This window comes from Anser cygnoides, chromosome 16 (genome assembly GCF_040182565.1).
Source record: "Anser cygnoides isolate HZ-2024a breed goose chromosome 16, Taihu_goose_T2T_genome, whole genome shotgun sequence".
Classification (NCBI taxonomy): Eukaryota; Metazoa; Chordata; class Aves; order Anseriformes; family Anatidae; genus Anser; species Anser cygnoides.
This window is the reverse complement of record NC_089888.1, coordinates 14,877,870-14,898,143: the sequence shown is the minus strand read 5'-3', so window position 1 is coordinate 14,898,143 and position 20,274 is coordinate 14,877,870. Positions and strand designations below refer to the sequence as shown.

Genomic DNA, 20,274 nt, shown 5'->3' with positions numbered 1-20,274 from the left:
AATGAAGCCCTGCTAACCACCACAACAGCCTTGACCTAGATGGCATGTGCTCTAGAAAAGCTTATGCTTCTGCAGAACCAAAGTTAAACTCAAATCAAAACCAAAACAACCAACAATACTGGGGCTGTTAGTTGTTAGTTTCTCCCTATATCTGGGCTAGCACAATCCCAAAAAGGCCTGGGATGGCTTCCCGGGCCTGCCTGGAACCTGCTGTGAAATGCCAGTGCAGGACCTCATCAAGAGCAGTTCAAGCATCCGGGCCTCTCAAAACGGCCTCCTGGGGCAACAGGGTTTCCCTGTGTCGGGGGAACAGGCTTCAGGGTGACCACTACGGCTTCTCCCCTTGTTCCTTCTATTACCTGCAGGAACAGAATCACTACCGGCGCCTTCTCAGACAGACTACTGACAGCAGCAGCAGTTGGGATGGAGTTTTCACATGGTTTGACAACACAGCTAAGCTGACCGATTAGCTGGCTACTGCCAAACAGCCTGTCTGCTCTCCTCACCCTGTCCCCAGCCATGCATTCCTGGCATTCCTCTGATCCCGTGGAGGGGTGGTTCAGGTAGCTAATTTCACAGAAAATTAATCCTACTAAAAACAACAAAAAAGACAGTTTTCTGGTAGGCTAACTCCTCATTGGCTCAGCATTCATTAGATGAATGCTAGTGCTAGCTCAGCCAGGAGCAGAACCTTTCCTTTCAGCTACAACTAACTTTATCTGCTTAGTTATATTAAACTGTATCCTTATTTCATCCACCAGCCCCATCAAACCAGACATGCAGGAGCAAGGAGAGGCCTCTACCAGCTCTGTCTTGACACATGTGGATTATCACTGCATCTATCTGAATGGACGCAGCATGTAGGACTGCATAGCATGGCCCCAATCACTGGAGTAAAGAAGCAACCGTTCCTGTGGTCACCAGGCTTTTGTCACCCCCAGTCTTCCAAAGAGCAGCGGAGAATGGCCTCTCCATCCTCCTTTTGCTTGTTTTCTGCACCCCACTTCTCTGCCTTTAGTACTGAACAGTCCCATACCTCTTCTTGGTCAAGCTTTGAAAATGACAAATACCAGCTATTTGGAGGATGCCTCTGCCTGCCCCCAAACTGAGTCTTCTTTCCTGTTCAGTCACCTGGTTGCCAGCACATGTAGGGGGCATCGTCAGCAGCACTGAATGAAAGAACACCAGCAGTTAAATGGGAACTTCACTGCTCTGCCACTGGGACTTCTTGGCGCTGCTTGAAAACGCTCGCCCAGGAGCAGCTCCACACTGAGGACTCACTATGACTGAGGTAAGACCCATGTGGTCATGGAGCTGCCCACCAAGCAGAGCTGAATGGTAGGAACTTGAGGACAACAAGGATTCTGTACATAAAGAGGAGTAAGTTGCTAGTGCTTTGACCGAGGAAATCCCTGTAGAACTGAATTTAAAATTCAGATCCAGCAACTGTTCTGTCTCCACAGTCATGGAGTCTTCAGAGGCAGTCTGGTGTGCTGCTCTGTGCTTGAGATAGCTGTGTTCTGCTATATTGCCATGAAAAGGGATTAGTGCTACATGGAGAATGAAATAACAGAAAGGCAGAGGAATCTTAGGTTAAGACAATAATTTTCTGTTACTGAAATGTGTCAAAATCCTCCTATGCGTCATTAGGTAAGACTGAACCAAACCTAGGTTGCTATCAAAAACTGTCATACTCAGTGTATTTCTCAGACACACAGCTCCTAGTTGGAAAGTGTCCACTGCTGTGGACAGACTGCTGCACACCGGGACTCCTCTGCCACTGATGGCAAATCTTTTCTCTGTATAATTACATGGTGTAGGGATCCTGGAGCTTCATCACTTTCAGTGACTCTAGCTCACTAATGGCAAAGAGGAGGCTTCAGAAATGGATATGCATTCTCCTTTTCCGCCTTCTCACACACACAAGAAAAGCTGCTGTTACGAATGGCATTCAACATTGCTTTGAGTCTAATACGCAGAGGACAGCTAAGCAAATGGAAGCAGAGCTAGCTCTGACCTTCCTCCCTAGAACTGGCAACAGGCAGAAGAACCAAATGAAATGGTGCACATCCCTGTGATCTACAGTCCCCTGCATCGTTCAACATCTGGCACTGCGTCAGAACAACTTGGTCACTAAACACAGTCAGATACAGTTAAGTTAGATGTATTTCAACATATAGCTGCAGCGAGTCAGAACACCTCAGAAAAACTGGCTGCGTGTGCAGGGATCTGGGATGCCTGTGGAAAGGAAGCCCAGGCAGGTGTCTCCATTGGCCCTGGGAGAGCTGACATTTAAGAATATAGGAAAGAATTCTAAGGACTACTGTGGAGTTTCAGAGCCATTAAAGCAGCTGCTACTGCCCTCTTGAGAAGCTGACATCCCAATAAATATGCCGGGAAAGAGGGGAGCAGAATGTTATAGCTCCCCAAGCCCTTTAAGCCAGCACTGCTGCTGAAAAGCGCAGCCTCCCTCTTCCCCAGCTGCTCTTGCTCACATCTGCACCAGCCTCCCTTGTACCAGCACTAACATTTGTGAGGTGATGCGGATGTGATCCAGAACGGGACTACCCCGGCGAAACAAGGCGGCTCGTTCTGCCCCACCGGGCCGGTGCCAGCAGGAGCAGCGGGGGAGGCGCGCTGGGGGCAGGCGGGATCGCTGCTGGCACCACGGGGAGGGGGGGGAGGATGGCCTCGAGGTGCTCCGCCATGTTCTGCGGGAAGACACCCAGCAGATGCCCCCCCCCCAACCTCCTCCTCCTCCTCCTCCTCCCCCTCCCCGGCCGGAGGCGGCCGCGGGGCGGAAGGGACGGGGCTTCCCCGCCGGAAGCGGCGCGAAGGGCCATGGCGGCGCTGGTGCGGGCCGTGGTGAGTGGCAACGGCGGTGGGCGGCGGGCGGCGGGCGGCGGGCGGTGGCCGGGGCTGGCCCCCCCCACCCCCGCCGCCCTCCTTCCCGCCCCGCCCCGCCCCTCCCTGCGGCATGGCGGCGCTGTGAGGGGGCTGAGCGGCCCCGCTGCCCCGCGCGGCTCTGCCCCGGTCCGACCTTACCGGAGCGGGGCTGGTGCGTGCCTGCCGGCGGGGCTCGCCGCGGTGGCCGCGGGGTTGGTGCGCCCGGCGGCTCGCTGCTGCTCGCCTCGCGGCGCTCAACCCGGGGCGAGGAGGGGGCCGGCTCGGGATGGGGAGGCTTCCTCTGGGTTTGTGCTTCCACGGGAGCTGTGCAGGGCTTTCGCGTTCTGGGCTTGGGCTTTATATTTGAGGATTTATTTTTATTTTTTTTTTCTCTGGTAGCTTTCCTCTTGCTTTGGACACGGTGTCTGTGCCCAGGGGCGTGAGGGTTCCCATTTCTGGAGATTCCTGTCTCACTTTGGAGGTGTTATAAAGGTTCCAATTTCCGTGTCAGGTGGAGGAGATTGGGTTCCTGTGAATGAGAGCGGATTACTAATCACTCAGCTCCTTTGTTTCTCATCCATGTGTGTATTTTTGGTCTATTGGCTTTTGAAGTCTCTGCAGCAGGTTACCAGATTTCAGCTTTGAGTTCGGAGGTTGGTGCCAGGATCTGATTCCCTGCCCCCATGCAGATACGGGCATGGCCAACACTGCTAGCTGGAGACCAATGCTTGAGGAAAATGGAAAGCCCTTAATCAGAGAGCTTGTGAAATTAATCCACCTAATTTTTAGAACCGATGTCTCAGGGTGTGGTTTTGCAGGCATGGTGAGCCCTGCCCTTTCATCAGTCCAGATGAAAGCAGCTGAGAGCAAACGTGCCTGAGAGCAACTGGGATGCAGTGAGCATGAGTTCCTGCCTTCCTTCTGCCATTGCTGTGCTCTGTCCTTACTCACGTCTCTGCGCTGTTGCCTACCTCTTTGTGCCCCAGTGTTTTTCTTGACCGCTGTGCTTTGAATGCCAAAGCAGCAGAACTGGCGGAATATAAAGTTAGTTTCCTGCTGTAATGAGTTGAAGAGGCAGTCTAGCAAAAGTGGAGGGGGAAGCCAGGCGGAAGGGGAGCTGAGCGCTAGAGGAGCAGTGAGTCACCGGGGGTTCAGCTGTCTGAGGAGCTGTGCCCCAGGGCGCTGCTGGCAATGCCAGGCTGCGGGCACAGAGGGGCCAGGACTCATCTCCCAGGCCTCCCTAACCCTGGCTCTTCTCCCGGCTGCTTCTGGCATTCATGTGGCAAAGTAAGTTGGTTCAGTTCTTCAGCCTAGCCAGAAGAATTTCTCTTTGGATGAGAGAAGATTTAGTTGGCTGCAATTTTTGTGATCTTAAGAGCCTCATTTTGTGATTATGGGAGAAGCACTGGAGCATTAGCAAGGATGGGAGGATGCAGCTGGGAGGCTGGGGAGTTCTAACAGCAAGCAACATGCTTCAGCTCAAGCTTTGTGGTATCATAGCATTGCTGATCCATGGTGTTTCCTAGTATCTGCTTTTGCGTTAGGATTTAGTAGTCTACTAATCAAATAAAAATAAGTCTTCATACTTTCAACACCTCTTCCTTGTATTGAAAATGGGAAAGGACAGTTTTGTTTTCCTCTGATCTTCAAGCCTCCTTGGGTGCTCATGGCATGTGTTATAGGCCTGATTATTGTCTGAACGTTTCAGTTAATAGTGCTGTTATGATACATCTGTCTTTTACCTAAGAAGAGATCCTGATGAATGTTTGTGTGCTACCTAAGGTTTTTCTAAAGGTTGCCAGGAGGATTTAGATGACCGTGGGTATTTTTTTTCATCCGAATCATGACAAGACAGCTAGCTGCAGGAGGTGCTTATGCTGCCTGTAGACTGTTGCTGAGAAATTTTGTTTGGTTTATGCTTGGTACGTTTTTTTTCAGCCTTTTTGTAAATAAAGAGAAGTAGTTTAAATGGAAGGTGATGTTCTTCAGTGATATTAGCTTAGGAAAGATCCCTTAACTCTATGTTTCTCCCTTTCTGCTGCTCTGCCACTTTCTGCTTTTGCTTTTCTTCAAATCTCTTCTTATCACATCTTTAAGTTTATCACCTCTCGTTTTAACTGTGTGTATGCTTGTCTTGTGACGTCGTATGTCTCTGTCCAGTTTTGTTCCAGGAGTGCTTTTCAACAGTTATAAACCCCAAAAGAGGTTTATAACTGGTTTAACATTATAAGGTTATAAGAGGTTTAAGCTTATTTAAGCTTGAAGATCTATTGCAATCAAATTATGTTTTCTTATTACCAAGAATAAGCCTCAAAAGATCTGTTAGACGCAATGGAGTCTTTTACTCATTCTTTATCAATTAAAAAAAAGGTGAATTTTCTTTCTGGCTGTTAGTGTTAGTTAGACTGTTTGTATCAGAGCACTGGATTGCCTCAAGAATTGTTTTCTGTTACTCAGCTGAAATGTCTTTTTGAATAGAAATGTACCAGCTTCATATCTGTCCTTGCTGGGTACTCAGGCTACAGAGAAAAAGCAGAAACTAAGTGGTCTTCCATAGCTAGAGTAGAAGAGGAAAGGTGTAGTACTAAATAGTAAAGTTAGTGAGTACTAATCACATTTGCAAAGGAAGCACATTTTTTCCCTCACAGTTTGTAGAAACCCAAATCAATTCCCTCACAATGGCTCAAGAGTGCGATGCCGGGGCAGCCTGAGGAAGCAGCGCGCTGCACCTGGCAAACAGCAAAGTCTCTGCAGGGAAGGGGGAACAGGGACTGGTTCTGTCTGTTTCTCCTGGCTTTTGGGCAATCTGCTGCTCTCATGGTTGCCTTTCACTGGCACCACTCAGCCAAGATTGGCCGTGTCCCCCCCACCTTGGTATTCGTGTATATTGTTAAGATCTCCCTGCTTTCCTCAAAGCTAAATAGTCCCAGCTCTCTCAGCTTTTCCTCACATGTTGGGTGCTTCAATCCCTTAATCATCTTTTTGGCCTGTTAAAAAAAAAAATAAAAAAGCTATCTTTAATAGAGAAAAGTCTGTTCTCTGTAATAATATATATCTTGTTTCCCGTATTAATGTAGTGCATTAAAAATGATTATATTTGCTGAAATTTATTGGGACAACATACACTTTTGAAATACTAGAATTATTAGCAGTGCTTCAGTAAGACAAAGATGCGTAAAAGCTGAGTACTGGTTGAGGGCTTTTTAAAGATCTCACTCAGTCAACTCAATACGTAAGTATCTGCATTTGTTGTACTAGATATAAAAACTGTGGTGTAGTTTTATGATGTAGACAGCCCACCACTTCCTTTGACTAATCTGTTTCTCTTATCAAACTCAGATTGCATTACTGTAAGGCAAGATTTTTTTTTTTTTTGTAATCAGAATTTAGATTTCTGTCAAATGCAAGTTTGGAGCTTAATCCGAGGGTTGTTGTATAAATGAGTAAATCTGTGGAAGCAGGATGACAGTTAAACTGTTTTTGTGTTAGGATCCTCTTCTTCATTGCTACTTTTTCTGTTTCAGAGCTGCCGGACTGGAATAACTCAATGGATAGCAGTATGCAGTGGATTATTACAGACGGCTGTGGTCCAAGGCCAGTGTAGAAGGATGCTCCATGGTATTTTCCAGGTAGGATGTCACAGTATATTAAAGTGTGTAAACACTGGGATGAGTTTGAATCTGGAATAGTTTTTCAGTAAAGAGGCTTCCAGAAGCGGTGTCTTCACTTCGCTGTGTATTGCTGAAATATTGAGGCAACTTAAAAGCTTTCTGCTGCTGAAGGAGGGAGCTCCCACTCTTTATCACACAGTTGTCTTTATTCAGAATACAGAAATCTGAATGTAGGTGTCATTTTTCCAAAGCAGCTATTTACAAACAAGTCACATTTGCAGATAATTGCCAGCATTTTATTTTATAGAACATTTTTCTGCTGTACAGTAGCCTTGGACTTTCTAGTATTGATGGTATGTTTACCTAGCACAGCACAACATTGAGGAATATTATTTCAGTGTGAAAGCACTGCTTTGCAATGTTACTTCCAGTTTTAGACAAGCATACCTAGTATCAGATTGTGTCTATAGTAAATCAACAAGAGGATTGCTTAATAGCAGCCAATTATAGAGGTTAAGATGCGTATATGGGAATGCATTACAAAATACAAATGGGAATAGATGCAGGTTATCTGAACAGAAATAGGGTATATCTCTGGGTGTTTCCTTCATGCATGCAAGGTAACCAGAGATTAATCCTCTTTTCTCTTTTCCTGTATATTACAGCTGATAGAGCCAGGACTTACAGAATTAGAAATTTCTAAGCTCTTTGGCGTTGATGTCTATCCTCAGATAAGACATTCCAGTCCTGGAAAAATCACTTGTGCTTTTGTGATATTAATAAAGCACTGGTCCATATGAAGTAGCATATAGCGTTGAGAGTAGTGAGGGAAATTAGCAGTTGTGAAGTTGACTGATAAAGTTAGACTTGACTCTGAGCCACATGTTAGGATTTAGAGGCTTCTAGGAATGGCTATACTGAACAAAACAGCATATTTGCTTTGTCTGAATTTATTCATAAATAGTTTGCTACTAACTTGGGCAAGCTGTGGAGATATGATAGATATGCTTTCCAGTGCGATGCTTCTTACTTAGAGATTCCACTCACTCCTGTATGATACGTTTTGTTATTATGCAGTAGCTGTGTGATGCAAATCATGTGCCATGTAGAGGTTACAGTGACAACTATTACCCTGTAATTTGTTTTGCTCAAGTCTTGGCCATAAAGGCAGTTCAATGGACTATAAAGTTGTAGATAAAAATGCCATAAGCTCTGTTTCTCTGCAAGGCCAGGAAAAATAATTATTCTTTATTAAGAGGCAAAAAGTGTAGTTAAAAATAGTTTGTGAGCAAAATCAAAGCACGTAAGCTGTGGTTTTTGAGAGTGGAGTGTTCTGCCAGTCCATTCCATTAGTACGTTTTCAGAAAACTAGTAAATTCGTAAAGTGGAGCATTAAGCGTGGGCAGCCATTTTATTTGTAGCAGTTATGATATAAATTTGTGCTTTTTGTTCTTCAGGATTATACCAAATTGGCTTAGAAGCGAAGTGAGGATAATTGGTGTAAAGTTAAGTATTTACTAGTCAATGGTCTCTTCAATTTTTCTTTTTCTTTTTTTGTTCTGTCATTTTTACTAGAGACAGAAGACTGGCCAGTTCCAACTGTCTAAAGCCTGTGGTGGATTTATTCAAGCCAATGGAACCATTAAACAGCTAAATAGAACGTTTTACAATACGAATAAGGTTAGAAGAATTTTATGTTTTTATTGTCAGAGGGCACATTGTGTTGTACAGATACAGGTAATGAAATGCTTTTGAAAGCACGTAGGAGATGATTCATCTCTTACATGAAATATTTTAGTATAGCATTAACAATGGATCCAATAATTTGAAAAAAAACGCTCTGTTGCTTTCCAGAAAATGAACTGCTAGTATAGGAGAGTCAAGTCACAGTTGCTTTTTTGGGAAATGAGCCCAATGAGGAAAGAAGCAAAGTTGAGAAGAGTAGTTATTGGGATGGGGGTCGGTGGCAGATGTTCCCTTCTTACCTTCAAAGAAGGAAGAACAGAAGTTGTCCATACATATTAGAAGTGACAAGATGTTTCCAGCTTCCTTATCTTGGGGATAGTGTGTAACAACAGTTTTGCTGTCTGCTTAACACTGACATTTGTCATGTAGTCTACTAATAATGACTAATTATTGTCATACTTTTTCTTGTTCTTCTGTACTGTTTTGTTAATTTGCGGTGTCCACATCTCTTACATTTATTGTCTTTTGTCTTAGAATAGAAGTTTTCCAGAGCGTGAATTATTAGTTTAGCACTTAATCTAAGAGAGTCAGTGTCTCTCATTTAATAAATGTTCTGATCCTGCTCTTGCTATTTCAGTATGAAGAGAATGGCAAAATGGAATATAAGTAAGAAAAATGAGAGGACAGAGGGAAAAGGAAAGTTGACAGGGAACACCTTTTTTTTTTTTGTATTTTGTGTCAAAATTAAGAGGATGTATGTTATTGTACCTTATTGTGCCTTATATGTACAGATGTACCTTATTAACGTTTATAAATATGTTAAGGGCAAGTGTCAGGAGGATGGAGCCAGGCTCTTCTCGGTGACACCCAATGATAGGACAAGGGGCAATGGGTGTAAGTTGGAACATAGGAGGTTCTGCTTAAATACGAGAAGAAACTTCTTTGCGGTGAGGGTGACAGAGCACTGGAACAGGCTGCCCAGGGGGGTTGTGGAGTCTCCTTCTCTGGAGACTTTCAAAACCCACCTGGACGTGTTCCTGTGTGACCTGATCTAGGTGTTCCTGCTCCAGCAGGGGGATTGGACTTGATGATCTTTCAAGGTCCCTTCCAATCCCTAATATTTTATGATTCTGTTTTGAGCACTGAATTTCAGGTATTGAGCAAGAATGTCAGCCTGAGGCTTATGTGCCTTTCAGTGTTTTGATGAGCTAACTTTAATTTGAATGGGACTTCAAAAACTTTTGTCTTCTGTGTTTGATTTTATATACATTTATATGACTTTTTAATTGCATTTGGCTGCAGTCATAGCATTGGCAAGATGAACTGCACGTCTCTGTCCATACATTGAACCAAGCATTCACTGCTTAAATCCCCTCTGTGTTTCCTGAGGTAGTCCAGTCAGACATCTGAATGAAGTAAGCATCACGGCATTTCATAGTAAAAAGCCATTTTCCAGTCTTTTTTCCTTTCTTTTTTGGTGATGCGCTAACAGTTGAATCAAAATAATTTTGGCTTTTAACTTAACTTCCTCTGCATAATGAAAAGTCCATAGTGAGGGGGACTTCATAATGCATTTATAGACAAGAGGTGTGTAGTAAAATTAGTCTGCCTAGATTCACTAAGAGTTCAGTAGCATTTTAATTCACCTGGAGAAGGTGGAAGTCGATTTAGTGAGTTCAGTGTGACGGTGGTTAGTCGGACTAAAGTTCTGTATTGAACGCATCCTATCATTGCCTGGCTGGAGGGGGGCTTATGAAGTTATCTTACGACATAAGGTTAGGTGTCATTTTTAGTGTAGAGAAGAGTATTGCATGGGATAATCTTGAAGAACAAAGTACTAAAGCTTGGATTAAATCTTCATGTACACATTCATAAACTCGCTGCATCCATCATGTGTTGCAGATGCTGTTGTTTTGCATTGATAGGAGTAGACTTGGTGAACAGCCTCTAGGTTTAAAGGATCTGAGGTCCTGGACAGTGTGATGCTGTCTAACTAGGTGACTGATAGTAAAATAACATTGAGCAAGTTTCTTTTTGGTTACCTGAATACTAGGTGTGATGGAGGTCAAGACATTAATAGCCATGCGTGGATTGCACGAGTGCAAATCATTTTATCTCAGATGCTAATGATAGCGTGTACTCTCTGGATATACATGTGGGTTGATTATGGCTCTAAGCTACGCTTTTTGTAGCTTTGCAGTTAATTTTTATTGAAGTATAGCAACTTGTGCTGGATATGTGTCAGTATTTTAATATTTGATTATCATTCATGCCATTTCAAAAATCAGTTGTGCTAGGAAAGCTATAGAGAATACAAAAAGAATAATGAGAAATCCGAAAAGCCTTCAATATGAGAAGAGGCTGTTTTAGGACTCATCTAAATCATGGTCTGATAACTGATGGACCTATACATAATACTGGTCTGTAAAATTTATGAAAGGTACTGAGAAAGGGCATAGGAAATGGCTGTTTGTGGCTTCTTGTAGTTAAGTCGGAGGCTTCCAATGAAATCCCAAGGTTGGGTTTAAAAGAGGCTCAAGGGAATTGATTTTACATAACGAAGCTGTGAAAGTCATGTACCACAGTTCTAGGTATTATGGAGGTTAGATGGTTTTAAAAACTCTTTTGGAGTGCTGAATTTGTAGCTGCCAAGAATGAATGTGTGCATATGTTTTCTAGAACAGGAGTGATCATTAAAAGCTGGGCAGATATACCACAGGAACATGCAGTGTATGTGACTCTTTCTCTGCCCTTTTAAGTGTCTCTTCCAAGCATCTGCAGTTGGTCCTTGTTGGAGATGGGGTACTTCTGTGAGTGGTCTGGCCACGTATGGCGGTTCTTATGTGGCTAAATTGCTTCCCTACTAAGAAAATTCTTTTCTTAGTATGTTCATATCTTAGGAGGAAGTGCTTAAAGTGAAATTCCAGTGAGTTAAAGCAATTTAACGTTTCCTTGGTCATGGAAGTTTCTCAGATGATACTGGCTCTCAGCTGCATTCCTCAAGTATATGTACGAGATACATTTGCAGTAGATTTTGGTTAGAATGGTTAAAAGTAATTTATTTATAACATAATATTTATACTGCATACTTCATTGATTAGAAATTATTTGCTGGAGTACAAATGATAATTCCTGTTGGCTGGTTAGTATTGCTAGGATGTTTTAGCCAGAATGCCACAAAGATTTCTTATCAGCCTAGTGCTGTATAGTTAATCTGGAGGAAAACATTTATCTTCATGCTTGCAAACACTGCAAATCAGTGAAGAATAAATTACTCCTCTGATGTAGATTTTCCACAAGTAAAATTGAGAAAAACTGCAATGGGAATAAGAATTTGGAGGAGCTTTCTAGTAAGATTTCGGTAAGCTTTTCAGTGGCTTTGTGTACCTTCATTAATTTTAAGATGGAGCTGATTGCTTTTTATCATACCTAATTACTCTAGAATGCAATATGACAGTGAGAGTAAGGATGTGAAAGGGCCAACTGTTTGTTTACTATCTGTTTACTATCCATTTACTGTCAATTTACTATTTGTTATTTACTATGTGTTTGTGATTTGTTTGCTTATTTTATCTGCCTGAGTAAAGGACAGTCATCCAGGAAGAATATGGTAATTTAGAGTAAGAGCAATATTTCAGAAAGCAGACTTCTGTACAGTCTGAGCCTGAGCTCCCAGTGGGATGCTCTTATTGGAACAGACATGTAAAGCTTGCATTTATATACAGAAGAATGTCAAGAAGGAGACAGTATACTGTTTTGCAGATAAAACCTAAAAATGTATTTGTTTTGTTGAGCAGAGAAAGTAAACAGAAAATCTGAAGTTCTCTGTTAAACTTCTAGCTTGTCAAACTAAAATAGTCAGATCCAATTGCTGAGACTGATGTATATGGTAATCTTTCTATTTTACAGCATCTTTCTGCAAAAGATTCCTTGCAGACAGAAGAGAAAGTGGGTCCTTTCACAAGGATAATAGAAGCAATGGGTTTCACAGGACCTCTGAAGTATAGCAGATGGGTAAAGCATTTATTTAGTATCTTGGTTAATACTTTCAGCTTTCTTAAAAAGCAAAACCAAAGAAAAGCAGAAAAACTGACAACTGTTTTTTCTTGCAATAGGAACAATATTTATATGGAACAATTCTAATTATTGCCCAAGTATATAATTGTTTTGTAATGTGGGGGATATAATAATATAAGCTGGAACCTGCTTCGGTCTGTGTTGTCATCTTTGACCTAAGTAGGAACATTGCATTTGCTTTGTAGAGTCTTTAAGCCTTCTTGAATTTTTTCAGATAGCCTATTTTCCTCTTTGTTTGTGCACCAAAGAACACAATAACCACCTTACCATCTTAAAAGTCAGTCCAACATCTGCACAGACCTGCATCTTGTCTCTGGTAATGACCAGTACCAGTTATCTAGAAAGAATTTAATTACAGTAAAAGCATATAATGATACTTTTCTCATGTACTTCTCCAGCTTACAGCAATTACCTGTTTCAGGATTTCGTGAACGAGAGTAGGCATTTTTCTGTAGTATCTATTGATGAATTTTTATTCCATAAATCTATGCAGTTGCACTTTGAGCTATTGTAAGCTTATAACATCCACAGCATTCTGTATCAAGGATTTCCATAGCTTAAGTATCTGCTGTGGGAAGAGGTACAGTTGTTTTCAATTGATGTTTTTTAATTTTGTCATTTTTTTTTTAAAAAAAAAGGTGATTATTCTTTCCTTGGGGTGTATGTTAAATTTTTCCCTTTCACTTGTGGCTTTATTATCGTCTATATGCCATATTAGCTGAACTTTTTGCTGAACTGAAGAGACCTTTCTCTTGACCTTTCTCTTTCTGTTATTGAAACAAGTTTCATGTCTTGATTTTCATTGGCCTTCTTTGCATCTTCGCTTGTTCTGTGTTTCTGTGACAGGCGAGTCTCTGTAATGGACAGTAGTGAGATGTTACTGCTGTTTCAGTAGTAGCTGCCTAAGGCAGAGTCACAAATAGGTCCTTCTCTTTGGTGTTTGTAAAATAGTCCTTTTATAAAGCAGTTGTTAACAGTGACTAAATGAGAGCAGTTCCGTAGGAGACCTTCAGTTCCTTCTGCACAATGGAAAAAGACGGATGCAATTCTGAATTTTGCTGTGAACCGGGACACAGGAAAAGGTGACATGACTGGGAAGGGCTGAGTCCAACTGTGCAGATGTTAAAAACTTATAAGGTGCTTTGAATATCTGCAAGGCAGAGTGGACTTCCTCTGAGACTGATCTGAAACTGTTGCTTTTTGCATCTTGCCCCTCAGAAAGAAAATATAAAGAAAAGATAACTGGCAGTTAAGGGGGTGAGGTATTTTGTTTGAAAACCTGTTGCTTATATCACATGGTGATAAACATCATGAGAGGGTAGTTTCTCTCCCATGTGTTTGTGTACATATTGTTGTAATAAAGATTCTTGTTAGCTGCAAGTGTTGATTCAGAGCTCTCCTTAATTGCTACTCTTTACTGCCTGCTTTTGGCTAGGGAACTTGGGTTTGGAGAGAGTTATTTTGTGGTTAGGGCCCAGGAGACCTGAGTTCATTTTTGGCCTTGCCAGTGCTCTCTATGAGATCTTAGGGAAGTTTTCTTAATATTTCTGGTTTTTTCTTTCTTCTCCCTTCCCCCTTACCTCTTCTACACACCAAAACCTCCATGATTAAATTTCACCAGTTTCTCCTGTGTTACTTGCCTTATTTAAGGGCTGGATTGCAGGAACTGTTCTTTACAGTATGTTTTTAATGTCTAATAACGCTTAGTCTGGAGCAGTGACTTTCACAGGGGAGATCTCTACTCCCAGGCCAGGCAGTGTTTCTTTTAAAATGGAAACCTTCAGAACTCCGGTAAATGGTGTAAATTATTTTACTGCAAGAATTTTAGACATATACTCCATTGTTGAGAAAGCTTCTAATCCTTTGTTTTTGACAGAACCCTGTGATTACTGAATAAAAAATTAATGGCCTCTGTGTTTCCACAGCAGATCAATTGTAACTTTCCTATCTTTCCTTTGGGTGGAGGAGCCAAAAGAAATAATACTTCAGTAGTTTGAAGTGTCAGTTGATAGGCATAGAGTGCTCATCTATAATATACTGATCACCAAGACAATCCCTAGTAGATACCAATAAAAAGAAAAAAAAAAAACACAATGCTGATCCCTGGCTTAGGCAAGTATGGGAGTAGGCTCTGCAATTTTCAAGTTTTTTTATTTTTTTTCTCCTCCCATGATGTTGGTAGACAGGAATAGCTGGCAGTTATTCTCTTTCAGAACATTGTTGTCTGTTATTGTGCTTTTTGAAGCTTCAGCACGTCTTGTCTTGGTTATAGTTGATGCACTGACAATTTTTGTGGTGGAATAGCAAGCCATGAACAAAATTAAAAGTTCTGAAGCACCTGAAATATACCTCACATCATTCATCACACGGGATTGCTTTCTTGCTTTTGAAGCTTTGTTGGTCAATTCTCATTTTTGTGGGGAAAAACAAGAGATATTTTTAGTACATTTGGTATATCACTACTTAAAAAATAAAACATACAGAACACTCATGTATACATCAACAGGTAAAAATACTGGATGAATCTAGGAGTTGTGCATTGGGATCTTTGGAGCTTCTGTAGGGAAAGCTATTTCATGTATTTTTCTGCAATGCTAGTTTTATACTAAGCTAGATTTGGAAGGGTATTCAAGCAGCCATTTAACCATTTTTTTGCCTCGAGACAAGATGAATTATAGTTGTGTAATTCCTGGGAGATAATAATTTGTTGTGCTCTTGAAAATCTCAGCTGATTGTGATTCTCAAAAGAAGTCTTTTCAGAAGAATACAGCATATGTATTTAACAAAAACAGTAGTGTTCTTATGATGAATGCTTGTATTCATCATGTAATCAAGTATTGTCTTTTCTTTTTCTTTAGAAAATTAAGGTAGCAGCTTTGCGCATGTACACATGCTGTGTGGAGAAAACTGACTATGAGGAATTCTTTAACAGTAAGTTGTGTATTTGAAGATACTAGAATTTGGAGTATAACCCTGGAGAGAGAACTTCTGATGAAAAGTAATTAGATATATTTATATCTGTAAATAAGACAACAGTAAGACTTGCCATATGCTAACAGTGCACAGCCAGCTGGAAGCTGACTATGCTATGTTATTACTTTAAGCTCTGAAGGGGCAAAGGTTCAAGGGCATGCTCTGGCTTCTGGAATTGTTACATTTTGTCCCCTGCAATGGAGAATAAGAACATGGTGGGATAGGTAAAACCAGAATATCCTGGAATTTGAAGGACGTTGCCTTTTCTATTACAAAGGGTGGGATAAGCTAAGAATCCAGATGTGTCTTTTTTACCATGGTCTGATGGTCTCTGTCTTACCCAGTCCCGTGACTAGTGAGAAAGTCCAATGTAACCAGGATACAGGTAGGAGAGAACCATCCCCCTCCACTGATGCACAGCTTTTTTTAATGATACAGGATCAGTTAGATTTCAGGGTCCTACTTGTCTCTCTTCCTTGTATCTGGTTAAGTCAGGACACATCTCCTGTCTAGTTGGTGTGACTAGAACCAAGACATGCAAGTCCCTCCTTTAAGTATATAAGAATTTTAGCTTGAATTGTGATGACTCTTCCTTGTTGCACAGTTTTGGTTTTTTTTTAGCTATCAGTGAAAAAATCTGTTGCTGCTTTTGTTAGTATCAGATACAGATTGGTGAATGGGGAGATCTATGATTCATTTAAGTAAATTTCAAATAATTATTTTATTCTTATATGAATTATTTCCTATGTCAGTGCGATTATGGTTGTACTAGGTGACCTTAGAGGTCTTTTCCAATCTTAATGATTCTATGATTCACACGATACTAAACTTGCTGCCTAGACCTGACATGTTAGCTGGCTTCCTGATCTACCAAATGCTTTCTTAAGGCACTGGCATAGGTGGGAGCTGCTGCTGCTTCCTCAAGAGATCAGCTGAAGGTGCATCTTTGTGTTTTCATCTAGTGCAGAGCTTACTGAGGGTGGTTTGGCACATGGTATTGCTGCTGCAAGATTTTCCAGTGGTTTTCAAAAGGTTTTCCAAAACTGTGATGTGGTTTCAGTGGTTGTAGGGAGAACTCTGTAAGCAGTAGGATTCATCACTGATGATCAAAAAATTAGAACCTCATCTTTTCTGCACACACCTCTCCCCAGCTGTGTGTCCTCTCAGACTTTCTCAGCTAAATAGTCTTGTCATATGTACCTCTCAGATATAAGTTTTGCTATTTTTAGCTGTTGTTTCACTATCTCTGTTTAACAGATTAATTGTAAAAAGATTTATAAATGTTGCCCTAGATTAAAGGATTTTCAAAACTGGTGTAGGAAAGAGATACTGTGTTTTTTGTTTGCTACAGATTTTCTGTCTCAGTACTGGGCAAAATGACTTCAATTGTATTCTTGGTACTGTCTTACCGTTTTAAAGAGAAAAATTCCCAGAGCTCCTCCTCTCTTCAAGCATATCACAAACAGCAGGTGGTCTTTCCCTCCTTTTTCTCCAGAATGTCATAGTTGTTCATTTTGTCTTTTTGCCCTACAGTACAAGTTGTAGCCAGTCAAGTTCTAAATTTACACCCAGGGAAATCTCTGCTTGCATTCATATGAGACCTTTTTAATGTAGGGAAATAGTTTTGTTGACACTGACTGTATGATGTACCTGTTGAGGTAAGAATGCCTGTGATGTTGGTGTCTATGGTGGTTGTCCCAAAGAAACCATTGTTCTAGTATAGACACACATAAGAGGTTTCTGTTACTTCTATCTCCTGCAGCTGTTTGGGGAATTGGCTCTAAAACCTAATAGGCATGTGATCTGTGTTTAGAAATTAATTCCCCTAAAAGATAGACTGGATGGTGGACAGGAACCTTTTACAATGTTTATTTTTTAACCAATGAAGAGCTTTAGGTTGTAGTTCCACGGGCAGATGAGTTGAAAGAGTGGCCAAAAGGAAGAGGCTCACTTCTCCATCTTCCTTCCTCTGCTCTGCACGGGCTTTCTGCCTGTGTTCTAGTCTGTTCAGTTACCATGTCCTCTGATGTAGTGTTTAGGTCACTGAAAGGAACTAGCCTGTTTTTTTGCTGCCTTCCTGTTTTGCTGTGTTAGTGAATTAGTGACACACGGAAGGGACTGATGGCCAGAGGCTGTGGCATAAAATAGGTGGTGAGGAGTATGTGATTCAGAGCTGATAACATGGCATACAAGATATCCAACTTAGTTCAGGTCGTCCTGTTTTAATCAAACTATATCAGTCAGGAACAGGTTTTTCCTTTTTGAGATGGTCCTTTTTCAAGTAAAGGGGGCAACACCTAAGCCAGAACTACGGCTTATTCTCAAAAGAGCAGTCTGGGGGACTAGTAGGAACAGGAAGCAGCTACCTCTTAGCTCTGTCTCTTGGTGATGTAGCAAACACAGGTGTGCCTGAGACCATGCTGATGTGGGTGCTGCACACCCACATGATGAACTGCACTGCTCAAGACCCCTATGAATGGTAATGCTGCTGCGTGGGACTCATATCAGGTCTGTCTGCACCAAAGCTGACTGCGTGCAGACCTAGTGGTGTGGTTATGTTTTGCTGCCCCCAGCACTTCTGGCTGTAGTTGCATGGTTGAGATATCCAAGTGAACTGAACAGTCAGCTCAGGTCTCTGGAGATCTTATTAGCTTTTTCTCTGTAGTTTGTGAAAGCTGTTAACCTACTGAGCTGGCCTTGAAAACAGTACACCCATGCATGTGTAAAACCATTTGCGGGCTGATTAACCCTGTGTGATCAGAACTGGTTTGTCACAGAGTTGTCTTCAGTGTTTCTGGACCTGCTTTTGTGATGTGGTTACCTCATGGCTTGAATAATAACTGTGGTGTGACCTTGTGGAACTCATGCTGATATGTAGATTTTGTGAGGTGGTTCTCTGACAGGTGACTTAGGTTGGCTGAATTTCATAGTGTCAAGGACTAGAGCAATGACATAAAATGCATGTCTTATAGGCTATCTTGCTGTCTCGGTGCATTTCTGCTGATACCCTGTGCACTTTTTGGAGAGTTTCTCTAATGCACTATGAGCAGCGTCTACTGCCCTTCTCTCCATTATGCTGTGGAACAGCAGTTCCCAAAACACTTACGGATACAAGGTACATGAAGCTTCTGTAGCATATAAAGGAGGTGTTCTAACTGAGGGTCTCCAGTATTATACTGAAGTTAACTTTAGTATGTGTGCCATTCTGCTCTCACTTTGTCCATGGATGATTATAAAGTAAAATTCTGGGAACGCTGCTTTAGGGCTGACATCCCAAATATCTGCTGCACTGTGTTGCTTATATGGAAAGTGAGGCTGTTTTAGGATTTCGGCTGTCCTTTGTATAAAGGAGAACAGAGAAGTAGTAGAGAGAATAGTAAGATTACTGGTGCAAAACTTTCTGTGCATAAAGCTTGTAGAGTTTGTGTCGTTCTAACAAAATGTAGGAAGTCGCTATTTGTGAGGAGAACACCTCATGCTTACCCTTATATTTGAAAGACCAGGAGAGCTTTTAGTATCAGATAGGTGATACTGAGAGCTGAGTTGGAGTTTGTCTGATGAGCATGGAGTGTAGGGTTACCTTGAGTTTATCTTCATCTGTTAATAGTGTTAATTGCCCCGTTGTTACGCTGCTGCAGTAACAAAGAGCTGGCCCTATTTCAGATAGTTCTTAGTGGGGTCTACCAAGAAGCACAAAAGAGATGGAGTTTACCTACAGTGCTTTGGATTCTTCTGGCTTCCGAAGCCCATCAGGCATCCTATTGGCACCTGCTGCTGTCTCAGTCATGCTCTGAGTGGAACGCTGATGTAGTGCACCTATTTTTTTTTTTCAGGGTGTGGGGATGCTATCCAATTGTGTTCCTCCTAAAATTGTGATAGTTGCAAAGATGATCTATCATGAAAAATTCTACATTCAAGTTTGCTTCCCCTACCTGATGAATTTTAAGTGCAGAATATGACTGGAGAAAGAGGTATGTCCTCATAATCATAGGCATTCATGTCTCTTATGTGCACAGGTGTGAACAGGAGGTATTCTGTAGGCAGAATAGATTTATTCCCTAGCTGATACTATCACAGTAATTTCATAGGTAATTACACTTTGTGATATTTTTTTTCTGTATCTAACTATATTCTGAAGGGAATAATTTTCTGTTGAATTATAGGATGCATATTTCTGCCATGTTAGTTTCCTGGAATGAGGTCTTTCAAAACCCCAAATTTTATAAGTACCTTCTTTTAAAAAAGCTGATAACTAAGGGGAAGCTTGTTGCTTTAAAGAAACCATCCCTCCTTTAAGTTTAGGATGCAGTCAGTCTTAATATTGAAGTTAAAAAAATGAATTATGAAAATAGAAGTGCAACACTTGGAAAGCTAGTGGAAAAAATTCTTTCCTCCTGGTTATTGAATAGGTGTTTACAAACTCTCAGTATTTCCAGTAGTGGAGGTGTGAGCTTTGCTTTCCAATGAAGAGTTAATTTTTGTGGTAGGAGATTGATACGTGGAAATTGATTTCAGAAACCTCTCTTTTGAACTAAGTGTTTCACTCTGTGTCTTACCTGTGGAACCCTCATTTAATGAAATGGTTTGATTAATGCAAGTGTTGTGTACTCTCTCTCTGATTAGAGATGCCTTAGCATGTCTTTACATCAAAGTAGTCATTTCTAGGCTCTTGAATTATTCCTAAGAGGAATGAGACAGCTAGAAAGGGAGAAGGGTGAGGAAAACCTCTGTTTAATCTCCAAACGTAGACTGCTAGTGTCTGTATACCCTCTTAGATGTGGTATGGGTGATAAATGGGCATTGATGCTGAAGTTTGGCACCTCCTATGCCCTGGTGGAGTTATCTCTTTGAGGAGGGAGCAATAGTGATTGTTTGTTGTGGTGGATGCCTGACCGTGGTTGGTATGTAAAAAGAAAGAGGCTGTAAAAATATTGCTTCATCCAGGTGAGCCTCCTTGGTAGTACTTGGGAGCCAGGAAGTATAGGAGTTGGGAAAGAATACATTCCAGTACAGAAAAAGATAAGGCTGGCTTCCTTGGGGC

The 20,274-nt window shown here is 41.6% G+C and overlaps 1 protein-coding gene across 5 annotated transcripts in view; it reads left to right on the top strand.

The window, feature by feature from the left end:
* Positions 1 to 2,745: 2,745 nt before the first annotated feature.
* Positions 2,746 to 20,274, top strand: part of UQCC1 (ubiquinol-cytochrome c reductase complex assembly factor 1) — a 54,980-nt gene continuing 37,451 nt past the window's right edge. Inside the window, exons 1-5 of one of the 5 annotated variants that reach the window (XM_066978447.1) lie at positions 2,746 to 2,865; positions 6,411 to 6,515; positions 8,073 to 8,177; positions 12,093 to 12,197; positions 15,119 to 15,191. In XM_066978447.1, the coding sequence (XP_066834548.1) occupies positions 2,842 to 2,865; positions 6,411 to 6,515; positions 8,073 to 8,177; positions 12,093 to 12,197; positions 15,119 to 15,191 (412 nt within the window). In that variant the 5' untranslated portion in view covers positions 2,746 to 2,841. Of the gene's footprint in view, positions 2,866 to 3,268; positions 3,368 to 3,478; positions 4,174 to 6,410; positions 6,516 to 8,072; positions 8,178 to 12,092; positions 12,198 to 15,118; positions 15,192 to 20,274 lie in introns of those variants that run through there. The other 4 variants (XM_066978450.1, XM_066978446.1, XM_066978449.1 and 1 more) reach the window with 4 other exon arrangements.